The sequence below is a fragment of the Agelaius phoeniceus genome, chromosome 6, assembly GCF_051311805.1.
Source record: "Agelaius phoeniceus isolate bAgePho1 chromosome 6, bAgePho1.hap1, whole genome shotgun sequence".
Taxonomy (NCBI): Eukaryota; Metazoa; Chordata; class Aves; order Passeriformes; family Icteridae; genus Agelaius; species Agelaius phoeniceus.
The window spans coordinates 61201633-61222902 of record NC_135270.1 but is presented as its reverse complement, the minus strand read 5'-3'; the positions used below and the strand labels follow the sequence as shown (position 1 = coordinate 61222902).

Genomic DNA, 21270 nt, shown 5'->3' with positions numbered 1-21270 from the left:
AGTCTCTTTCTGCTCTTTATCCTGAGTATCTGCAGGCCACAAGCTGTTGAATTTGGTGTAAACCAGAGTAATAGGATGGAATGTCACGTTACAACCAAACCTTTGTGGTTGCAAAGACAAACCGGTGAGGTCACTTCCTTTAATCACCAGCGGAGGGTATTTATCAACAGCCACAGAAGGCAGGGGGACAGGGAGGCAGATGACAGACAGACTGACAGATATATGGAAATACAAACACCCCAAACACAGATACCACAGAGCTGATGCACAGAACGCTCCTTTGCAGAGAGCTGCACTTGATCTTGTGCTGTCACAGTCCTTCCCATCTATAAAAGGCACATGAATGCTTTTTATGCCCTTTCTATGGTTTGTCACAGAGGGCACAGCAAAGATTTGGAAAACAGGGACAATGGATGATTGGACAAGAACAAGCTCAGAAGATTTAGACCCAGATTCACATTTTTAAAACTTTCAGAGAATTCACAATTTTGCCTAAAGCCTCTAAGGCAAAATGAGCAGGTAGCAGAATTCCCAGGAGAGGGACATGGTGTACAGTCACTATAGTGGGTGCCTTCATTAGAGATGGGTGGTGAAAAGCAGCACAGCTTCATTAAACTCAGCAGAGCTCAACATTTACCAAGGATCTGACCCACAAATTCCAGTACCAAAAATGCAATTTTTTTTTTCACATTCAAGTGCATGTAAGTACTTGAGGCAACCAAAGCACCAGTGAATGCAAATGGAATTCCCTAGCTGTGGTCTAGAAGGTAAATATGGGTTTAGCTCTCATGAAACCCAGAAAAAAAAAAAAGAATAAAAGAATAAAAAAGTAAAGCAGCTGATCAGTCATGTTAAATATAAATGACAGTTTACTTGTCATACTAAAAGGGGATTTTAGCTTCATTAAAAACAAAAGCTAACTACTATGAAGGAGATGAGTGAACTATTACAACACTGAAAGACTTAAAAACGATACCCCAGGAGATAACATTCTGAGAATAAAGTGAAAGAGCTCATATAAAATACAAAAGGTGTGTTGTAAAGAAGGATCAGAAGGGCAGACTTTGAGCTTCATCCAGCCATAAATCAAAAGCTTGTTCTCCATCATTCTTGTCTATGAGGTCAGCTTTGATTCCCAAGCCACAATTCCCAAAGGATGGAGGTATTTCTATTGGCAAGTATGTGTCTTTCTTCCCCCGGGCTGGCTCTGCCAGCCCTGCTGTCACCATGGACTGTCATTATCTCAATCTCTTTACTGCCCAGGATTGTTCCATCCCGGAGCCATAGGGAACTATCACAGGCCTGCGAGAGGAAAACCCATTCAGAAGACCGAGAGCATTTGCAACAGATTAATTGACAAAGAAGTTTATCAAGCCAGGCCATCTGCAATAGTTCAGTGATTCTCCTTCACGGGGACCAAATGCTTTAGCACTCCAGGTGACATGTCAGGGATACAAGCTGTCACACAAAATAAAAGTGTTAAAAAACAGCTCAAAACCTCTAACTCACCAAAGAATACAATATCACTTCTTTACCCAGTCACGTGCTTCATATCTCTTGCATTTGAGCAACTGAAGCAATAATCTTTGAGCTTTAGCTCAGGCAGACTGGCCACACTCACAGTCTGTGTAAACAGGGCTCCCCACCTGAGCACTGCAGACCGGTTCAGCACCTCCGTTTGCAGTCAGGCAGCAGATGAAGGGCAGACACTTCCCAGACTGAAATAAACACAAAATACATTTAGCATGTTGGTTCCTCAACCTTCATGTAACATACTGAACCCGATAATTGTTTTCTTAAATCGAAAAAAAAAATAATTTCAAAAGACTTCTTGAATATTACTCAACACACCAGACTTTTATAGTGTTCTTGCACAGTGAATTCCATTATTTGCTCCATTAGTACCATAACGGTTTTACTTCAGTAATTCTCACTTACTATGGAGCAACGTTGCTGTGTGGTGTAAAACCTGATAGTTACTGCGAGTATCTCTAACAGAGATAACATTTACACAGAATAATACAGACATCCGATCCCGTATGTTTCTGGAGATAAAAACCTTCATTCTTTTGGCAACAATTCGTAGGGGAAAGGCTTCGATGGGGGTAAAACTTAAATTTTTAATACAAGATCGCCCTCTACTGCTTAGGAGAGAGGAAGATGAGTGAGGATGGCAGAGAGTGATTTGGGCTGGAAGGGACCTTAAAGCCCATCTCATCCCAACTCCTGCCACAGCAGGGACACCTTCCACCACCCCAGGCTGCTCCAAGCCCCGTCCAGCCTGGCCTTGGACACTTCCAGGGATCTGTTCCACCTATTGTTTTTTACCCTCCATAAACAACAACCTGGAAAAGTAAAATGATTCCTTGTGGGATGTTGTGGTGCTATGACTGGTGGAGGGCTCCCAAAGAGACCTGGGACATACATGAATTATCAGGCTTGCTAAAACTTCCAGAAAGTGAGATATGAAATGAGAAGTGACAGGTCTTTGGCATCACAGGTGATTGTTTGGAGTTATCAGTTATCAACATTCTTCAAATTATTTTGATGATTTGGACATTTCAGATCTGATTTTATATCTCCTTGCAGGGAAAGATCACACCTATAGAGCTTGTTTATTCAAGGTTTATCTTTACCTAAGAGGATGTAGCTTCAATCTCCTCCCCTCCTTGTTTCACACCACTCCCCTGGCTCTCTCTGCCGCACACTCACGGTCATTCCAAGCTTTTACCTGTTGTAAATCAATTATTTATTTTGCCCATGAAACCTGAGTGCTGAATGGCAGATAGAAGATGTCACCTGTGTGCAGCACTCCACTGTCCCCAGAGATGAGAGCTCTTCCTGTGACCCAGGGACAGCAAAACCAGGTTAGGCTTGGCTGTACTTGTGTGGAATTTCAACACTTTACTGGTGTGAAAAGTTCTGAGCTTGGGATATAAAGCTCCTCACTTTGATTGGTGAGACAGACACAACAGCCATGTGTACCCAGAGGAACATGCACCTGCAGTTCCTGGCCCAGCCAATTATCTACAAGCTCAATTAAAATTCTGATTAAATCGTACCTTTCACCAATAAATCGTCCAAATTATAAATTTCAACCTATGTCTTTTATCCACTTCACAGGCCCTCAGTCCATCAACTGATAAAGACTTCCAGAATGTAAAGCCTTGATGTTGATGCTCTCCTTTTTAGATGTCAAAAAGGCACTTTTTGGCAGAAAACTAACCTTTCCTACAAAATAGACAACAAACAATTTGATGTACTGGGCAACAGCCCAATTTAAAAAATAAGCAGACCACTCTGATAGGCAATCAGCCAATAAGCACAATATTTGTCATTTAATTCTGAAAGATGACAAGGGTAATAAGGAAACTCACAGGACTTCCCCAAGGCAGGATTTGGGGTGCTTTTTCCCAATCTTTTTCTTAGATCTAGTTCAAATTTCGCACCTACTAGCCCTATTTATTTCTGCCACAGTTATTATCACCTTTTTCTGTGCAATACCATTTTGATTTCCACTACATGATGGCACCCAAATTTCTGGGAATTCTTCTGATCTTTTCAAAGAGTGACCAGGAGCACTACCATTGGTGCTCTTTTCATATTTATTTATCAGCCTCACACTGCTGCTTCCATAAAGCTGCAATCCCCAGACTTCAAGTCTGCAATAACTTTCTCCTGAATAGGAAAAAAATCAATAACGGGGGGGAAAAAAATACAGCAAATTTCACATTTTGATCAGAGTACAAGTGTTGTACATGATATCTAATGGGACCACAGCTAAAAACAAAAGCAAACAACATACCTGCTCCTTTGTGCCTTTCCTGAGTTATTAAAATCATGTTTGCAGCTACAGTGACTGCCTGTCCTCACATTGCCTCAATCCTTAGGAGGTATTTCTTCCCATAGTTCATCAGGGTTTGCAACATCTGGATTGTTTTAATTCCCCATTATGCTAAGTAATGTAATTTTTGTACCTCTGCTATCATATTCTGAGTTTTAATAAACTCGTCTTCTCCTTGATCCTCTCATCATCTGTTTCTTCATTCCCTGAACCCATCCCAAATCCTGCCCTTTCAAGCAATTTGCTCCTACAATCCTTCTCAGGCAGGTTTCAATAAAACTTCCAGCTGTGGAACCAAAGTTACTATGTAGGACTAAAATTTAAAATCTCCACACCTGGAAATCTTGCACTGGTCCTACTGGGAGTCCTACCAAGCTCAAACCACTTGTGGCCAGCCATTCCTTTGACTTGGAACATCTTTGGAAGCCTCCATGGCATTACCCTCTAAATAAATGCCAAAACTCACTGTTTGTGCCTGGATCCTTTGCAGCATAGCTCTATGTGTGTCTAAACACAGGCTGTAGAAATGCCTTAACACAATTTTAATAAACAAAATCCCACACTGGTAATTGATGCATTTCTTCTTCTTGATTAATGGCCAGAGTTACTCACAGGTTAAACCAGAAATTCTGCAAAAAAAGATCTACTGGAATTCCCTAAGCATAGGCAGCAGCCCAGCTCTTAAAAAGAGGGAGCCAAAAATATTTTTCCTCCCTGGAGTGATCCTTCATGCTAGTTATGTTCAGATAACTCCATGCAAGAGCCTCAAAAAAGTATTTTCACAGCTCAATTGAAAGTAGTATCAAGATAAGAATACTTCACTTCCAGTTCACAGCTTAAAAGTGCAAAAATGGCTCATTTTTTACTATTGGAAGGTCCTCTGGTCTCTGCATATGGAATTGACCACCCAAAACCTCCACAAGGCTCCTGCTCGAGATCATCCCTGCTCTCACATATTCTGTGAGTGAAGATTCACGTCCTTCTCCATTTTATCACGGAATCACAGAATGTTTTGGGTTGAAAGGGAATTTAAAGCCCATCCAGTTCCACCTCCTGCCATCAGCAGGCACCTTCCACTAGACCAGGTTGTTCCAAGCCGATCTTAGAGCATTGCCAGGCATAGGGCAGCCATAGATTCTCTGGGGAACCGGAGTCAGGGCCTCACCACCCTCGCAAGGGAGAGTTTTCTCGCTAATATACCATCTAACCCTGCCATATATCTTTGTGAATTCATTCCCCTTTGCCCTATCACTGTTAAGAATCACTGGGACTACCAGGAATAGGATAATTAGGAACACACCCTCAAGTGGAATTTAAAATGTAATTAGGGGCGGGGGATGCCCTCACGGAGCCCTCACGGAGCCCTCACGGAGCCCTCACGGAGCCCTCACGGAGCCCTCACGGAGCCCTCACGGAGCCCTCACGGAGCCCAAGAACGTCCCTTCCCACCTCACCCAATCAGCGCGGAGATCACTGCTATATTTGCATATTAAACCCCGCCCTCCTCGCTGCTCACCAATCAAAGAGCTCCTCTCATGAAGCTGGGGGAAGGTCTGCTCGGCTTTCCACACACACGCTGAGCCGCAGCTTCCCATTGGGCAATGGGCCGGTGGGCGGGGCCAACTTGAACGGGCGGCGGCGGGGAGCGGCGCCATGGTGAAACCGCTGAGGGATCAGGATCGGGATCCCGGTGCCGCCGAGGGTCCCGGCCCCACGATGAGCCCCCCGCTCTCCCCGCAGCCCGCTGCGGCGCCAGCCGACGGCTTCGTCTCCTCAGACGATGAGTCCGCCGAGGAGGACCCAAGCCCGCTCCACATCTCCTGGTAAGGCGGCACCCGCGGGGTCCTTTCTCTGAGGAAGTTGTATTAAATCGCTATCCTGAGAAACAAGAGGGTGTTCCCTTCGCAAGGAAAACCCGAGCCGGGCTCTGGTGACCTTCCGGGCTGGGGGTGGTGCTGGGGAAGTGTCGGAGGATGTGGCTGGGGTTGGAAGGGGCCTCTGGGGCTGGTCCAACCGCCCTGCCCGAGGGCTCACCCACAGCAGGAGCCAAGGATCGCATCCAGGTGGGTTTAAAATGTTTCCATTTAAAACTGCACAACTTCTCTGGCAGCCCGTTCCAGGCCTCTGTTTTTACAGGGTGAGGAGCTCCTGGCACAGAGAAGCTGTGGCTGCCCCATCCCTGGAAGTGTTCCAGGCCAGCTTGGACAGGGCTTGGAGCAACCTGGGATCGTGGAAATTGTCCCTGCCCACGGCAGGGGATTGGAACAAGATGATCTTTAAGGTCCCCTCCAACCCTAAGCTTTTGTCACCCTCAAAGTAACATTTTTCCTCATATTCACTTCCCGTGTTTCATTTTGTTCCTGTTGGTCCTCATCGTCCCACCAGACACTGGTGAAAAAGTCCCACCCTCTTGACACCCCCTCTAAAGACATTTATACATTTAAATAATTGAAATATTCCCTTCTGATTTTTATTTATTTTATTTTTTATTTTCTAACAGGTTGTCTTTGTCTCCTCTCTACACTTCAGAGTTCCTGGGATTATGTTCCCTTCCAGGTAAGAAGCATTCACTGAAATTTGCAGGCATGTTTGAGAGATGAAGAGGGGTAATACCTTGTACCCCAAATTTCTGTGCTGTGGGTGACTTCTTTTATAATCTACCCCTGGAATAAGTGTTTTGGAAACACCAAAGCTAATCTAGAGAATATCTTAATGCAAGATCATGGTTTTTTAAGTCAAAAAAGTAAACATACAAACTTTGTCTGCATTTTTAATTACCAGAACTGCTGCCATGGTGAATCTCCATTCAACTCTTAAGTGTTCTTTATTCAGCCCTTTTATTTGTTGGATGATTTTTTTGTGTTTGGTGGGGGGATTTTATGCTGTACCCTGATTTAAAATATCCAAAACTTTTTATCTGGAAAACACAAAGCACCTTAAAACCTTGGGCAGATTTCTTTCATTAATCCTATTGCATTACAGTATTAAGCAGATAATGGTGTTTAAACTGTCTTCTGCACCAGGGATCTACTTGCAAAAACAAGAACTATGTTTTATTCAGGGTGTGGCTTTGTTCCTTGCTTTGATTTTGGGGGGAGGCTGCCTGTGCTCTGTTCTGCTGCAGCAGCCATCCCATAAATATCACTTACCTGCAGTGGTAATTATTGTTCATAACTTGTTTCAGGTTGCAGGTTTAAGGATATCAGAAGAAATCTTCAGAAAGATATAGGTGAGTGTTCTTTGTGCCAAGGGCAATTCCATGAATATTCTATGACTATGGAATAAATAGTGAGGATATTTCCAGGCAGGGGCTGCACAGTACCCCTGAGGCATCTTCAGAGCAGCTGGGATCAAGATGAATTACAAACTTGTAGTCTTCCTTTTTCCCAGAGAAAAGGTGAAATTGGGATAGAAGAGATGGAATCATGTAAAGATTTCTGCTGAGTATTCAGCTGTAAGCACTAAAGAGCAGAGACCAACAGCAAATCCCCTCAGTGTCTGGGCAAGTCAAGCTTAGGAAGGAACTCCTGGCTGTGAGGCTGGGGAGGCCCTGGCACAGAGCAGCTGTGGCTGCCCCTGGATCCCTGGAAGTGTCCAAGGCCAGGCTGGATGGGGCTTGGAGCAGCCTGGGACAGTGGGAGGTGTCCCTGCCATGGCAGGGGTGGAATGAGATGGGCTTTGAGGTCCTTTCCAACCCAAACCCTCCTGGGATTCTGTGATTTTAACTGGAGAGGGGACAGAAACATCCTTAAGTGGATAACAGGCTGTCCTGAGTGCTGCTGTGTTCTCCAGTGAGATTCTCTCAGGATTCCCTCTGAACTGAGAAAATTCCTCTCCTGGATTAGCTGAAGGGAAATGTGGGGGAGGCTCAGTGGAAGAAAGAGTGCTCAAACCAAAATTGCTCACTCCTACTGCCTTAACCCCAAAGATTAAACAAGAGATCAGGACCAAGGTCCTTATCTGCTTATCCTTAAGCTTGATTGGCTTTTGTTTATCTGCAAGTGTCTTAATCCATTGGCAGGAGAACTAAAGAGCTGTGGGATCCAGGATGTTTTTGTGCTTTGTACCAGAGGAGAGCTCTCAAAATACCGAGTGCCAAACCTGATTGACACCTACCAACAGCACGGGATGTGTGTGCACCACCACCCCATTCCTGATGGGAATGCTCCTGACATTGCCACCTGCTGCAAGATCCTGGAAGAGCTCAGAACCTGCCTGGAAAATAAGCAGAAAACAATGATACAGTAGGTTCTGCCTCCCCATCACCCCACCTTCCTGTAAAGGATGCCAGCTTCTCTCCAGGTGTATGAGCAGGGGAAATAGGATGGTGTGAAAAGGCAGTTGCAATCTTTAGGGTTAGATCATGTTGTGAAGTCTGCTTGTTCCTCCTCTCTCCTATTTGGAGGGAATTCTTCCTTTCAGAAGATCAGAATGACCTGTTTCAAGATTAGAATGTCCTATTTCCCCTTGCTCTGTCCAGCAAGAGTTTTAAAGTGTGTTTTGAGTGGCAGCACAGGGCTCCTTGCTCCCAGCCTACCTGGATATCAGGTGTACAGAATGAGTTGGGAGCTAAAACACTCTTTTGTCAGAGGCTGTGGCTGCCCCATCCCTGGAAGTGTTCCAGGCCAGGGATGGGGCTTGGAACAACCTGATCCAGTGGAAGGTGTCCCTGCCCATGGCAGGGGGTGGAATGAATGAAGTGACTCTAAGGTCCCTTCTAACCCAAACCACTCTATAATTCTATAACATTTCTCTGGACTATTTATCAGGGACTCAGTGGGTTCCAGCAGTGCAAAATTCACTCCTGATTTCCATGAATGAGTTTAAAGGAATTTATTTAGCTGAGCTCAGAAGAGAGGGAAGAGCTTTCCAAATTCCATGTTCCCTGAATGATCCCACTGACACCTTCCTGTACGGAAATCCACTGAGTCCTTGGTCTTCCTGCTGTTCTCACAACTGTCTTCAAACCCTTAATCTGGAGTAGGATTTAAAGAAATTTGAATTGTCCATCCTCCTACTCTTTCCTGTCCTCCTGTGCCTTTGAGACTATTAGCAGGAATGAAGGGGAACTTTAAATTGGAGGTTTCCATGGAAAGATACAGAAGGTTTGGAGAATAAATAGGCTATATCCCTGTAGGTATAGAAATAGAATATAGAAAATATGTTGAAATTCTTGTTCTGACTTTTTTGGTACCACTGCTCCTCTTGATTGTATCAAGGCAAGAACTGTGTCCATCTATTTATGTGTTGGGGGGTCCCTGGGTGCTGCAGTTTGCTACAGCTTGTTCCAACCAGATGTTTTCTTTTCTTCCAGCTGTTATGGTGGCCTTGGACGCTCATGTCTTGGTAAGCATTTGTCTCCATCCCACAAACCCACAGAGCCAAATTCTGCTGGAAGCTTCTCTGTGGATGCAATCCAAACTGCCACTACCAGGAGCAGCCTGGTTAATAGAAAGGACATGAACCAATTCCTCTGCATCTGATTCATCCCAGTGTTGCCCCTTAAAGCTTTCAGGAGTGTTAGTTACTGTGTGTTCCCAGAAGGAAGGGGTGGGAATATGGCCAGAAGACACAAAGGGGAATTAACTGGGTGTACTGGCACTCATTCCTGAAAAGCCTAGGAATTGTATCCCAGATGCTGCTGGGAAGGCAGGGGGAACATAGTGGGAGGGTTTTCACCTATTTCTGAAGCCCATAGGCTTAGGCAGGAGCAGCAGGGAGATGGGCCAGTACCCAGAGATACAATTCTGCAAGAGATCCAAGAGCTCAGGGGCCTGGATAGGTTTGCCAGGATGGTTTTCATGGGACAAATCAGTGGCTGTGTGCAGTCAGAGGTGCTCAGCAGCACTCAGGTGTAAACACTTTCCCTTGCAGTGGCTGCCTGTCTCCTGCTCCAGCTTTCAGACACCCTGGCACCTCAGCAGGTGATAGAGAGCCTCAGGAACCTGAGAGGATCAGGGGCCATACAGACCATCAAGGTAATGGGGCTGCAGCAGGTAATACACAGCTCCAAACACCAGTGAGAGCTCAGGCAGTCCCCTCCTTCACTTCCCAGAGATACCTTTGCCTTTCCAACAGCTGCTCTTTGGGGTTTGAGCTGTTTCCTGCTTTCAAGAAACAGCTTCTCCCAAGAGGAAAAGGCCTCAAGTTGTGCCAGAAAAGGTTTGAGTTGGATAATAGAGGAAATTTCTTCACTGAAAGGGTTGTCCAGCCCTGACACAGCTGCCCATGGCAGGGGTGGAGTCCCCATCCCTGGAGGGATTAAAAAGCCATGTGAATGCACTTAGGGATGTGGGGTAGTGGTGGCCTTAGAGTGCTGGGGGAATGGTTGCACTCAAAGACCTTAGAGAGATTTTCCAACCTAAATGATTCCACAATTCCAAATAAAGCAGCTTTGAATTGAATCTGACAGTGAAAAATCCCAGAGGATGTGGAGTAAGCACACAAAGAACAAATGGACCAGAGGGTGCAGTTTTCATCCAGGGCTATCAAACAGCTTTTTAACACAGGTGGTGCCTCTTGCTAAAGCACAGAGCACTCACTGCAGGCCTGGTTGTGCATTTCCAGCAGTACAATTTCCTCCATGACTTCCGGGAGAACCTGGCTGCTCACCTGGCCACAAAGGACCCGGTGCTGAGATCGGCGTCGCGGTAGCTGATCCTGCCATGGGGTCTGTGCCTGTGTGGAAAACTCCTGGACAAGACACTTCTCTGCTGACCTTTCCTCAGTGCTACTGCCTGTGTGACAGAGCTGCTGCCTTCCAAATCCGTGTGTAAAGTATTGGGATGGGGAAGGAAATCCTAGAGAACATGTGGCATCTTCTCCTCTTTGGTGATTTTAATACTCACTGCCTGAAAAATACATGTACAAGTGTGTTTGTGTCCATTGCTGTTCTGCTGGGAGAATGAAGCTGGATAGAAATTCCATCTCTGGAGCTGTTTAAAACAGCCTCACACCATCAGCTCTGCTGTAAAGCAAAGTCAAGGCAAGCTGGAGCTCTCACCCCTTCTGAGCTTTTAACAACTCGTTCTAAAATGTCACAGGCTCTGCTCCATGTGTTGAGGGCTATTTGGGAAGGAGTCTCCTCATTCCAAGAGCAGGAGGTGTTGTACCACAAATCTGTGACACACCCAGCAGGGGGGCTGTAGGTGACTGTGGCAGGAAGACACTGCTGCAGCTGCGTGGGTGAGCTGGCACAGCCCTTCTGCCTGCTGCCACCACTGAGAGTAAACAAACAATCAGCTGTGGGCTGGGAGAGGAGCTCACAGAACAGCCCTCTAACAGGGCCCAGCCCTCCTGTTTCACTATATCCATTCATAAAAGCATGATGAAACAGCTCCTGGCTTTTGCTCAAGTTCAGGATTTTGCTAAAGTTCAGGACCATCTCAAGTCAGAAGTTGGGATGAGACTCCACACAACAGCAGGGGGCTGGAGCTGAACAAGTCCCTGCTTTGTGAACTTCAGAATTTATCTCTGAACATTTGAACTTTGAGCAGAAAGGTGATTTCTGCAGATTAATTAGTGTTTACTGCCATTCCCTTCCCCACTCTTATGGCAAACAGGAACTTTTCCAGTTTCCACAGCATAGAATAATTTACAGCACATACCCTGCCCCAAATGTGCTTCAGTACTTAATCCTTGCAGCTAATGGTTTTCAGATATTAAATATTTATCACGAGTCAGCAGGAAGCTTGCTGAGGGTGAGAGAAATGTTCTTTATCTTCTCCATAATCTTTTGCCTCCTAGAACTCCAAAACCAATGATGAGGTCCACATTTTGAATGCCAAAGGCCTGGTACTCCAGCAAGGCATCACACAAGGGCTACTCCAACACTCCTGGGTCAGGGGGCTGATGTTGCTGGACAGGGCTGGTGTTATCCACACCCCTGGGCAGCTGGGAATACTCATCTGCATTCCACACATCCAGCTAAAGCTGCTCAGCAGCAGGACAGTGCAAACACTTGGGTAAATATTGCTGGGCCCTTGCAGCTGGAGGGGCTGCAGAAGCAGCTGTCAGTTGGGCTCAGTCAGGCCTGCATTGTTTATTCCAGTGTGGAATTTGGCTCTAACCAGCCCAAATGCCAAGGGAAAAAGAGATTTGTTTAGAAGGTTGAGGAGAGCCAGGGGCTACAAGCAGCCAGTCTTGTTTCCATAATGGATTAATAAATATACAAACATGAGAAAGTTTTAATGAGCTTTGCTACCATAGGCTGAAGTCATCTCTTACATCTTCAGAAGAGTCAAGCAGCAGAAAAATAAAAATGATCCAATAGGAACAATATTCATGAGTTTCCAAAAAAGCCTTTCAAAAATTCTTCCACGAAAAGCCAAAAATTATGGTTGCACAAGGAAAAAACCAATCATGGAATGCTGAAGGCTTGAGCAGTAGGGGCATGGGAAATGCTCAATCAACGGAAGGAAATGTGAGGAAAACAATTTTATGTACAAAGCAATAAACTGTCAGGACTATTATTACTTAGGAAAGAGAATTTGAAGTTATCACAGCCTGAATTCTCTTATACCCCATATATTTATAAAAACTAGAAACTACCACTCTCCATCCCCAGGGAACCCAAACTTTGTGTGATAAGAGCCTAGAAAAGGGGAAGGCTGTGGAGGAAAAAGGACAGTCCCAAAGCTGTGGAGGGACTTCCAACCAGAGCACAAACAGACTCAGCCCCTGTGACAGGTGACATGAGTAAAGTCTGTTCACTCACACCCAGCACAAATAAGGTGCAAAGGGGGACATTTTCAGCACATCCTAAAAGATGAGAGTGTAGGGTCACTAAGTGGAGTCTGGCAGAACCATTAAATGCCTGGGTTTTACACACAGCAATTCCACTGCCAGGACTGCCCAGAGCAGCTGTGGCTGCTCCATCACTGGGGTGTCCAAGGCCAGGCTGGACAGGGCTTGGAGCAGCCTGGGATACAGGAAGGTGTCCCTGCCATGGCAGGGGCTGGAATGGGATGGGATTGAATTTAATGTCCCTTCCAACACAAACTGCTCTGGGATTCTGCGATCTTCCAGACCAGGCTACAAAAGTGCTCTAAAAGCATCTGAACTGATGGCACAAAAGCCATTCAGAGCTTTTTAAAATGCCAAAGCCCACTCAGGACATCTGCAACACAGAAATTTCCAAATTTCTCACTCTTCAAGCAGCTACTCAAAATCTGCCCTGTTTCATATTCCTTTCCTCAGCCATTGCCACTGCCCAACACAGCAGTGTTGGAATATCTGGATTTCTGGTGGAACCCAGTGCAGCCATTCATACAATTTTTACTGCCCCTAATACCCAAGAGACCCAAAGTGAACAAATACACAGTTTATGCAAAAAAAAAATTTTACTAGAATGGGGAAACTCTGCATTGTTCTCCAGCACAGATAAATGAAAAAGATCCCTAATTAATACTTGTAAATTAAGCAGCTGTTCACAGTCACAATTTACAATGCAATATTTATCTGAAACATCTGCCCCTGCCCCATCTGCTATTTAACTTCAGGAAAAAAAGCAGGAACTCAGAGCTTCCCTTTTCCAGAGGTAATTCAATTCTGTGATCTATTTTTAAAGGGAATGCAATAATCCACTGTAAAACAACTGATGAACACAGTGAGGATCTGTTGAATTTATAAACAAAACAAAAGGCACCACATAAAAAATGTTGCTGAATTTGAGATTTGTTTTTTATTATCATTTATTGCACTAAGGAACAGCGGGGCAGTTTCACAATCTCACCTTCTGCTTTGAAAAAGTCTGTAGTATTTACTATTCCTAAACCCAAGAGTGTTTTCATCATTGGACTTGATAAACTTTGGAGCTTTGTCCACTTATTAATCAGCACAGACATTAAAAAAAAACATATTTAAATTCATTCCTTCATGGACAATTCAGCTTCTCCTACCACAATGGCACAGGCTCGAGATTAAAGCAGGGTTAATGTTTGGAGAAGACACAGAAGGCTGTGGACCTATGGATGCACATACAGGGGAAGATTAACCAGATAATAATAAAAAATAAACCAAAATAGAACTATTTTTGCTTTTGTGTCCATGAATGAATATCCTAAGACCAACATCACCTATGGGCAAAACTTACAGCATTCCAGTTGTTCCCAAGCCCTTGGAGCTAGAGCTGGTTTAGAGTCAAGAGTGGGATACACAAGTCCAAGTGAGCCACTACAAAGCCCATCCTACAGCAAATCCCTAGAGTACTAAGGCTAGTAGTAACCAACACCTACTTGAAGGTTATGGCTGTTCCTTATGGAGTGCAAAGTCAAAACTTTTCAAACCCCAGTCATCTTTATATTAATTTACACATAATTCATTAATTTCAGCGTCCCAGTAAAATATAAGAAAACAGTCTTTCCACAAGTATAAAATGTGGAAATATTTTAAAAATAGGGGAGTCATTGTTTTCTAACTCAATTGTGAACATCAGGTTCCGGATTTAATCTTGGTCAGAGGTTCTTGTTGTAAAGAATCCATGTTTTTTGTGGCTTTTGCATGCACTTAACTGGAACAAAGCTTGCTGAATGTCTTCTTAAGAGCTCACCAGAACATAAATCATGCTGCAGAAGAAAAAAAAAATATTAAGATGCATCATTTTGATTAGTGTTACACATTTAACTCTAACAGGGTCTATTATAAGGAACAAGTCCATGTGAGATACATGGATTGTGACTGAAGATCTGAACAAATGACTCTTCTACTTTTGACTTCAACAAAATCACATTTACATCACACACTTTCCTCTGAAAACAGTGTTTCAGCTTTTTAATTAAAATACCCTGGGATTTATTGTATTATGCTTAACAGAAGAAAAGTTTGGAGTTTTTTAGTCTACAGTTATGGAACAGAGATTCAAAATAGTCATTCTGACCAAATTAGGATTTGTGTTTTAAAGCAGAATCAGGGGTGAATGGGGATTCTTTTGCAGGAAAGCTGGCACTGTAGATGACCATACAGATTCCCAGCATGTTTTCAGTTGGAAGGACTTTCTAGATCATCTCACTCCAACCCCTGCAATGGGCTGGGAGACCTTTGGCTAGGCCAGGGTGCTCCAAGTCCCCTCCAACCTGGCCTGGAACACTTCCAGTGATCCAGGGGTACCCACAGCTTCTCTGGGCAACCAGTGCCAAGGCCTCCCCACCCTCCCAGGGAACAATTCCTTCCCAATATCCCATCCATCCCTGCCCTCTGGCAGTGGGAAGCCATTCCCACGTGTCCTATCACTACACACCCTGGTCCCAAGTCCCTGTCCAGCTCTCACAGGCTCCCTTCCAGCATGAGAAGGATCATATTCCTATGGACAGTATTTCTCTCTGCCCTGAGCCAAAGCTTCAGCCTGAAGAGGAAAACTTACCCATATAGGTAGTAAAAAAAAGATAGAAGGTAGAATGCTAATTTGCACCATCCTTCTTTCTGGCAATAGGCTAAAATATCTGCATTCATGATGGTCGTGGGATCGTAGAGCCCCGGGCCGCTCATCACGGGTCTGCTCATGTACCTGGAACGAGGCACGGGCAGGTGTGGGGTGACAGCCACAGGGAACCTGAGTCCTGCCCCCACCCACCAGGGAATGCCACAGCTGAGACACCAGTAACACCCTGTACACAGAAGCAATTCAATTCCCATGTCTTAAGGAATGGCAGAGGAAATTGGAATTGCTATTCAACTGGCATTCCACACTGGGAATTGTCTCCGTGCACCTCTGGCACGTCATTGACTTGAACACACACAACTCAATTCTCACACAGCACAAGAGAATAAAAATCACCCAAGAAAGCCAGGTGATGGCTCTTATTGAACAGCCATGACCTGAACTTTCCCAGAAAGCATCTGGGTTTTCCCAAGACACAGAACACTGGACAGAAGACAGCAACAGGAGAATGAGTAACAATTCACTGAGCATAACAGACTTGCCAAAATTACCTCCAAATATGATAGGCCAACAAGGGCATATTGAGACCCAGTGTGAGCCACTCTGCTGCACAGAGAAACATGACACAGAAGAATGCATGGATGAGGTACTCTGGAAGTACAAGCTGGAAAAGAAAAAGGTGAGTTAGAAGTTTCGATTGCACAGAGCAAAACGTGGCATTTCAGCTACTTTGGAGGCACAAAATTGCTTAAAAATGTTATTTAAAACCAACACTAACAAGAACAAGGCTGTGGAACGTGAAAGCAGCAGCCAGCACTGTGTGCCTTGCTGTTTTCACATGCTACTCATGAACCAAGGAGAAAAATTTATAAGATTTAATGGTCAGATCAATATTTTTTTATTGCTTCTATCAAATTAACAGATTCCACGCTTTATGTGTGACACTCAGAAGAGGTCACTGAGATATTTCTGCTCATGCAACAGAGAAATATCAGTAGGAAACATGCTCTGCAGAATGGTTTATAGGCAAAAAGATGTTTGTGTTTTCCTGTTTTACAGATCCAGAACTTTCCAAAGTTGAATTATTCCCAAAATGTAACACCCCAGGCAGAGCTTTACCCAACCAAACCAGCAGTGACGTGGTGGCACACACAGGTCTGCACAGAGGAGCTGCTCTGCACAGACACTTCTCCCTCACAGCTTCCCACTGTGCATGCTTTACAGCATCATGCTTCCAGCAGAAGCCCACAGAGCTCAGTACCAGGTACCATGGAGTCACAGGAAGCATGGAATGCTGCAGAGATTAGTGTTGTTAATAGGAACAACATGGAGAGGTACAGAGAGTAAACGCATGCAAAGAGCTGCGGAATCTCACACCCAACACAGCAGTTAAATTTTATACAAGTCACCCCAAGGTGTTGCTATTTACTGCTTTATTACTGGCTTCAGAAGGAATCATACAAATCAAACTGGTTTGGGCTGGGAGGGACCTGAAAGCCCATCCAGTTCCACACCTTGCACTATTCCAGGTTGCTCCAAGCCCTGTCCAGCCTGGCCTTGGACACCTCCAGGGATCCAGGGACAGCCACAGCTGCTCTGGGCACCCTGTGCCAGAGCCTCAGCACTCTCATTATGAAGAATTCCCAATTCCCAATCTCCCATCCATCCCTGCCCTCTGGCACTGGGAGCCATTCCCTGGCTCCTGTCCCTCCATCCCTTGTCCCCAGTCCCTCTCCAGCTCTCCTGGAGCCCCTTCAGGCCCTGCCAGGGGCTCTGAGCTCTCCCTGGAGCCTTCTCCTCTCCAGGGGAGCACCCCCAGCTCTCCCAGCCTGGCTCCAAGCAGAAGCAGAAGATCTGTAAAGCTTTTGCCTTCTCTACTCAGCCCTGTAAAACTCCTCATGGAAAACAACCCATTTTTACCCAAAGGTTTAAACTGTCAACGTGTGTGTGCATGTACACACACAACACACTCTGCCCTCTTTTTGTGCAGTATCATTAACATTGCACAGGATGATAACATCAAAGTTTCAGTGGTTTCCAATTTTTTTTTCTTCTTTTAAAACCCCAGAATATCTTCCTAGAAACCTAAAAGCTACCAACAAACACACTCACCACCTACTTTGCTGACATTCTAGTTCTCTAAATGAAGAATATCATACAAAGCACACTTGCATCAACACCACCAAAATTCAGCTGTTGTACACAAAATGTTTCAAGTAAATATTTTCATCCAGATCCTTCTTTGCATACTTACCATTTACACATGGAATTATTTATAGCAGAACCATCACCCTGTCCAACACACGATGCATTTGGCAGTCTGCTCAGACAGATTCACCAGGCCTGAAAAATCTGTATTTATTTACCTACATATCTCAATATATGTTTTTCTTTTCTCTTGTTTATTATACCCTACTCCCACACCAGGATCTCTGCCTCTTTCTAATCTCCCCCACTTGATCCTCCCTGCCTGTCCTAAAGAAAAATGAATTACATCAGATCCTACCATATTTATCACAGAAGTGAGGGAGGATGGATCTGGTTGCTGAGAAAAGACACGACTATAACAGGAGCAGGGAAGAGAAGGAATCAGCGGTGTACTCAGGAGTTACTATTTTAGGCTAATCTTTCCACTGAGGTGCCTCAATTCCTACCAAGATCTTTGGTTCTTTGTACAGGAAAACAACACAGCCATGTGTTTGTCCAGCATCATGTACCCCTCAAGAGCCTGAACTTCACTTTTGGGGACTAGCCTGCTTCCACAGGAACAGCAAATATGAGATCATTTCAGACTTTCAGTAGCAAAGCTGCCATGTAAAGGACACTCCATGCACGGGGGGCAGCAGAAGGTTAATATTCAGTTAAACATGCACATTTTTACACTACAAAGGTTGCAGTAAGGTCATAATGCATCGATGTAATGAGAGTTGGCCTCTCCCACACTGCAGCAGAGATGACTGGAACAGACCAAGCAAGGGAAACTGTTAGATGCACAGCTCTCCTAGCAGCAAACCTCCTCTCCTCCTCCCCTCCTCACACTGAAATAATCACTTTATTCGTGTGCTGTACATATAACACACTCTCTGCCCCCTCCTCCACCCCCAATTACAGCAAATTTATTTTTTGTTGTGCATTTTACTTAAAACACACTAAAGCTACAGGTCAGGCCACACTGCTGTGCTGCCCCTGCATCCTCCCTCAGCCTGGGCACAACAAAGGAAAAGCCATAAAATGCTGCAGGATCAAGCTCTGTGTTCTTTAACAAGCCTCCCTGATGCTGCTGGCCTGTCAGAGATGCAGGCAAACAGTTTGCCTCAAATTCTTTTCCTAAGCCAAGGAGTGTCTGAGTTGCATCCCAGAGAGGACACTGGGACACAGCCCTGATCCTGGAACACAGAACAGAGAAGTGAGGATAGCACCTATCACCTTCCACTCACCCAACTCCTCAAAAAAAGATCAGAACTGACTTGGTCAATGCTTTAAAAAACCTACAAGTATTCTCCTCTAATCTGAATTCAGTAAATCTGACTTGAAAAAACACAATTTAGTTCTGCCTGAAGTTATTTTCTGACACCTAACAGGCATGTAACAGTTTTCCCCAAGTTGCTGGGTAAGCAAGCAGAATTGGTTTGGCACAAAATATGGAAATCCATGAGGTTGTTATAAACCCCAACGAACAAATAACGAGCAGATGAACAGGCAGACTAAACAAAACAGCTAAATAGTATTACAGATGTTCCTAACAAAATGAAAGGGAAGTTCAAAAACATGAAACTGAAAAGCAGTACACACCTTTAATGCAATTTTGACTCTTTTAATCTTTTTGACCTTTTCAACTGTCTTTGTGCCGAAAATGTGGAAAGCAGATTGAAAGAATGTTAGTATGACAGCTGACAAGATCACCATCAGATTAATAACAGTCAGAATATTCAACTTGAAACTAAAGAATCAGACAAAGAATTTCCCTACAACTTCTACCAACAGCGAGGGCTTCTCAACCCAGATGCAATTCTATTGCCCAGGCTGATTGCATCAAGATAACACCAAAAATAAGCATTTTACATGTATTTATTCAGCAAAACAAAATGTTTGGTGTGCTACTTACAGGATTGAGTGTATTACACTGGTCTATGGGGTTCTTGTAATCAGTCTTCAGTTCATCAAATGCTATAATCTAGAGGAAAAAAAAAAAAGAAAGAGTTTTGATTCCCCAGGAGCAATTTTGTGTTTTATCCATTAAAAGTAGCATTTTGGCACAGAGCTGCTACCTTTGTTCTCAGTAACATTTCACCTAAGTTCTGCCTACAACTCACAGGTAAGACAGATGTGGAACAGGTTTTACAAATACAAAAGCAGTAGTTTCATCAGATATTCAAAAGCCTTTGACTACTCCCCAACTTTTTATCTTCCCATCTGCAATGAATTTCCTACATCCCCTTCATCAGTTTTCAGCCCCACTCACTGTGCAGACCCCAACCTCACCCAGGACTCTCTTGGTGGCCAGCAGGAATCTGGCATGGGGGACCTTAATCCAGAAAAAGCAAGAGCATGTTTAAAAGCCAACAGATATTTTTCCTCATTGTCAAAGTAAATGCTGAGCCTACATACATCCCAGAATCACAGAACTCCTAGGACCTGGAAGGCACCTCTGGAGACCATCCAGTCCAACTTTCCTGCCAAAGCAGGATCACATAGAGCAGGTTATACCTCCTAAAGGTGTATCCATTAAAAAAAAAATTAAAATATATATATACGTACACCGGTATTTTTCTTGACATAAAAATAAAGACAAAGTTGCAGCATGAAGTACAAAAGGCAGTTTTACACCATAAATGTCCTGCCAAGCATCACATCCTCCCTCAAGCAGCTCATCTCAGGCAGGGTCCTGTTGGCTGCTCTCCCAGTGCCAGCCTCGAGGAGCAAATCACAGAATCATGGAATGGTTTCGGCTGGAAAGGACCTGAGAGATCCAATTCCAAACCCTGCCAAGGCCGGGGACACCTTCCACTATCCCAGGCTGCTCCCAGCCCCGTCCAGCCTGGCCTTGGGCACTTCCAGGGATCCAGGAGCAGCCACAGCTTCTCTGGGCACCCTGTGCCAGGGCTTCACCACCCTCACAGAGAATTCTTTCCCAATATCCCATCTATTCCTGCATTCTGTCAGAGGGAAGCTACTGCCCCTTGTCCTGCCACTCATGCCCGTACAAAAACCCATTTTATCCGCAGAGAGGCCGATTCCCGCTCCTAGGGCGGTTCCGGATGCGGTTTCCCCGCTCCCTCGGCGGCTGTCCGGGGACGCCCTGGGGGCTCTCCGGGGCCCTTCCCCGGGCGGTCCCCCCCCTCCACGGTGCCCGTACTCACATGCCAGATGGCGAAGAAGATGAGGGCGGCCGTGAGCAGCAGCGCCAACATATAGCAGAAGGCGGCGAACGTGAAGGCCATGGCGGCGGGGCCGCGCGGGGGCTGCCGGGCGCCTCAGCAGCCGCCGCGCAGCCGCCATGGCCGCGCCCACAGCGCCCCCTGCCGGCCCCGCCCGCAGCCGCCATTTCGTGAGGGGGGGTGTGAGGGGATGGAACAAAAACCGAGTTTTTCACCTTAAAGTGTGGGAGGAGGGAGTGCGATCGCGCTTTGCGGAGCGCGGTGTGAGAGAGGGTTGGCGTAGAATCATGGAATCATAGAATCTAGTTTAGAAAAACCTACAAGATCGTTGACTTCAATGACTCCTGTGACTGTCAACACACCAGAGCACCGAGTGTCATTTCCAGTCACTCCTTGAACACCTCAAGGGATGGGGACTCCAGACCTCCTTGGGCAGCCTTTTCCCAATGACTGACCACGTTTCTATGGACAATTTTATCATAATATCCAATCCAAACCTCCCCTGAGGTTTTCTGAGGCCATTTCCCCTTGTCCTGTCCCTGTTCCCTGGGAGCAGAGCCTGACCCCCCAGCTGTGCCCTCCTGGCAGGAGCTGTGCAGAGCCACAGGGTCCCCCCGAGCCTCCTCTTCTCCAGGCTGAGCCCCTTCCCAGCTCCCTCAGCCTCTCCTGGT

General features: G+C 45.3%; 2 protein-coding genes across 3 annotated transcripts; one reads left to right on the top strand and one right to left on the bottom strand.

Annotated features, from left to right (window-relative positions):
• The first annotated feature begins 5481 nt into the window (after nucleotides 1–5481).
• CDKN3 (cyclin dependent kinase inhibitor 3) lies at nucleotides 5482–10705 on the top strand. Its single transcript, XM_054635611.2, has 7 exons — nucleotides 5482–5667; nucleotides 6345–6400; nucleotides 7029–7073; nucleotides 7866–8088; nucleotides 9159–9190; nucleotides 9719–9822; nucleotides 10412–10705. Exons 1-7 carry the CDS (start codon nucleotides 5498–5500, stop codon nucleotides 10496–10498), a joined length of 717 nt encoding a protein of 238 aa, XP_054491586.2. The 5' UTR covers nucleotides 5482–5497; the 3' UTR covers nucleotides 10499–10705.
• Nucleotides 10706–13501: 2796 nt separating this feature from the next.
• Nucleotides 13502–20735, bottom strand: CNIH1 (cornichon family member 1). 2 transcript variants are annotated; one of them, XM_077180863.1, is made up of 6 exons: nucleotides 20582–20735; nucleotides 19327–19395; nucleotides 19014–19061; nucleotides 15773–15885; nucleotides 15204–15347; nucleotides 13502–14409 (listed from the first exon to the last, which is right to left on the bottom strand). In XM_077180863.1, the coding sequence occupies exons 1-6, from the start codon at nucleotides 20660–20662 to the stop codon at nucleotides 14382–14384; spliced, it is 483 nt and encodes a 160-aa protein (XP_077036978.1). In that variant the 5' UTR covers nucleotides 20663–20735; the 3' UTR covers nucleotides 13502–14381. The 2 variants fall into 2 exon arrangements, with proteins under 2 accessions (XP_077036978.1, XP_054490615.1); XM_054634640.2 differs by lacking the exon at nucleotides 19014–19061.
• Between the last annotated feature and the right edge of the window lie 535 nt (nucleotides 20736–21270).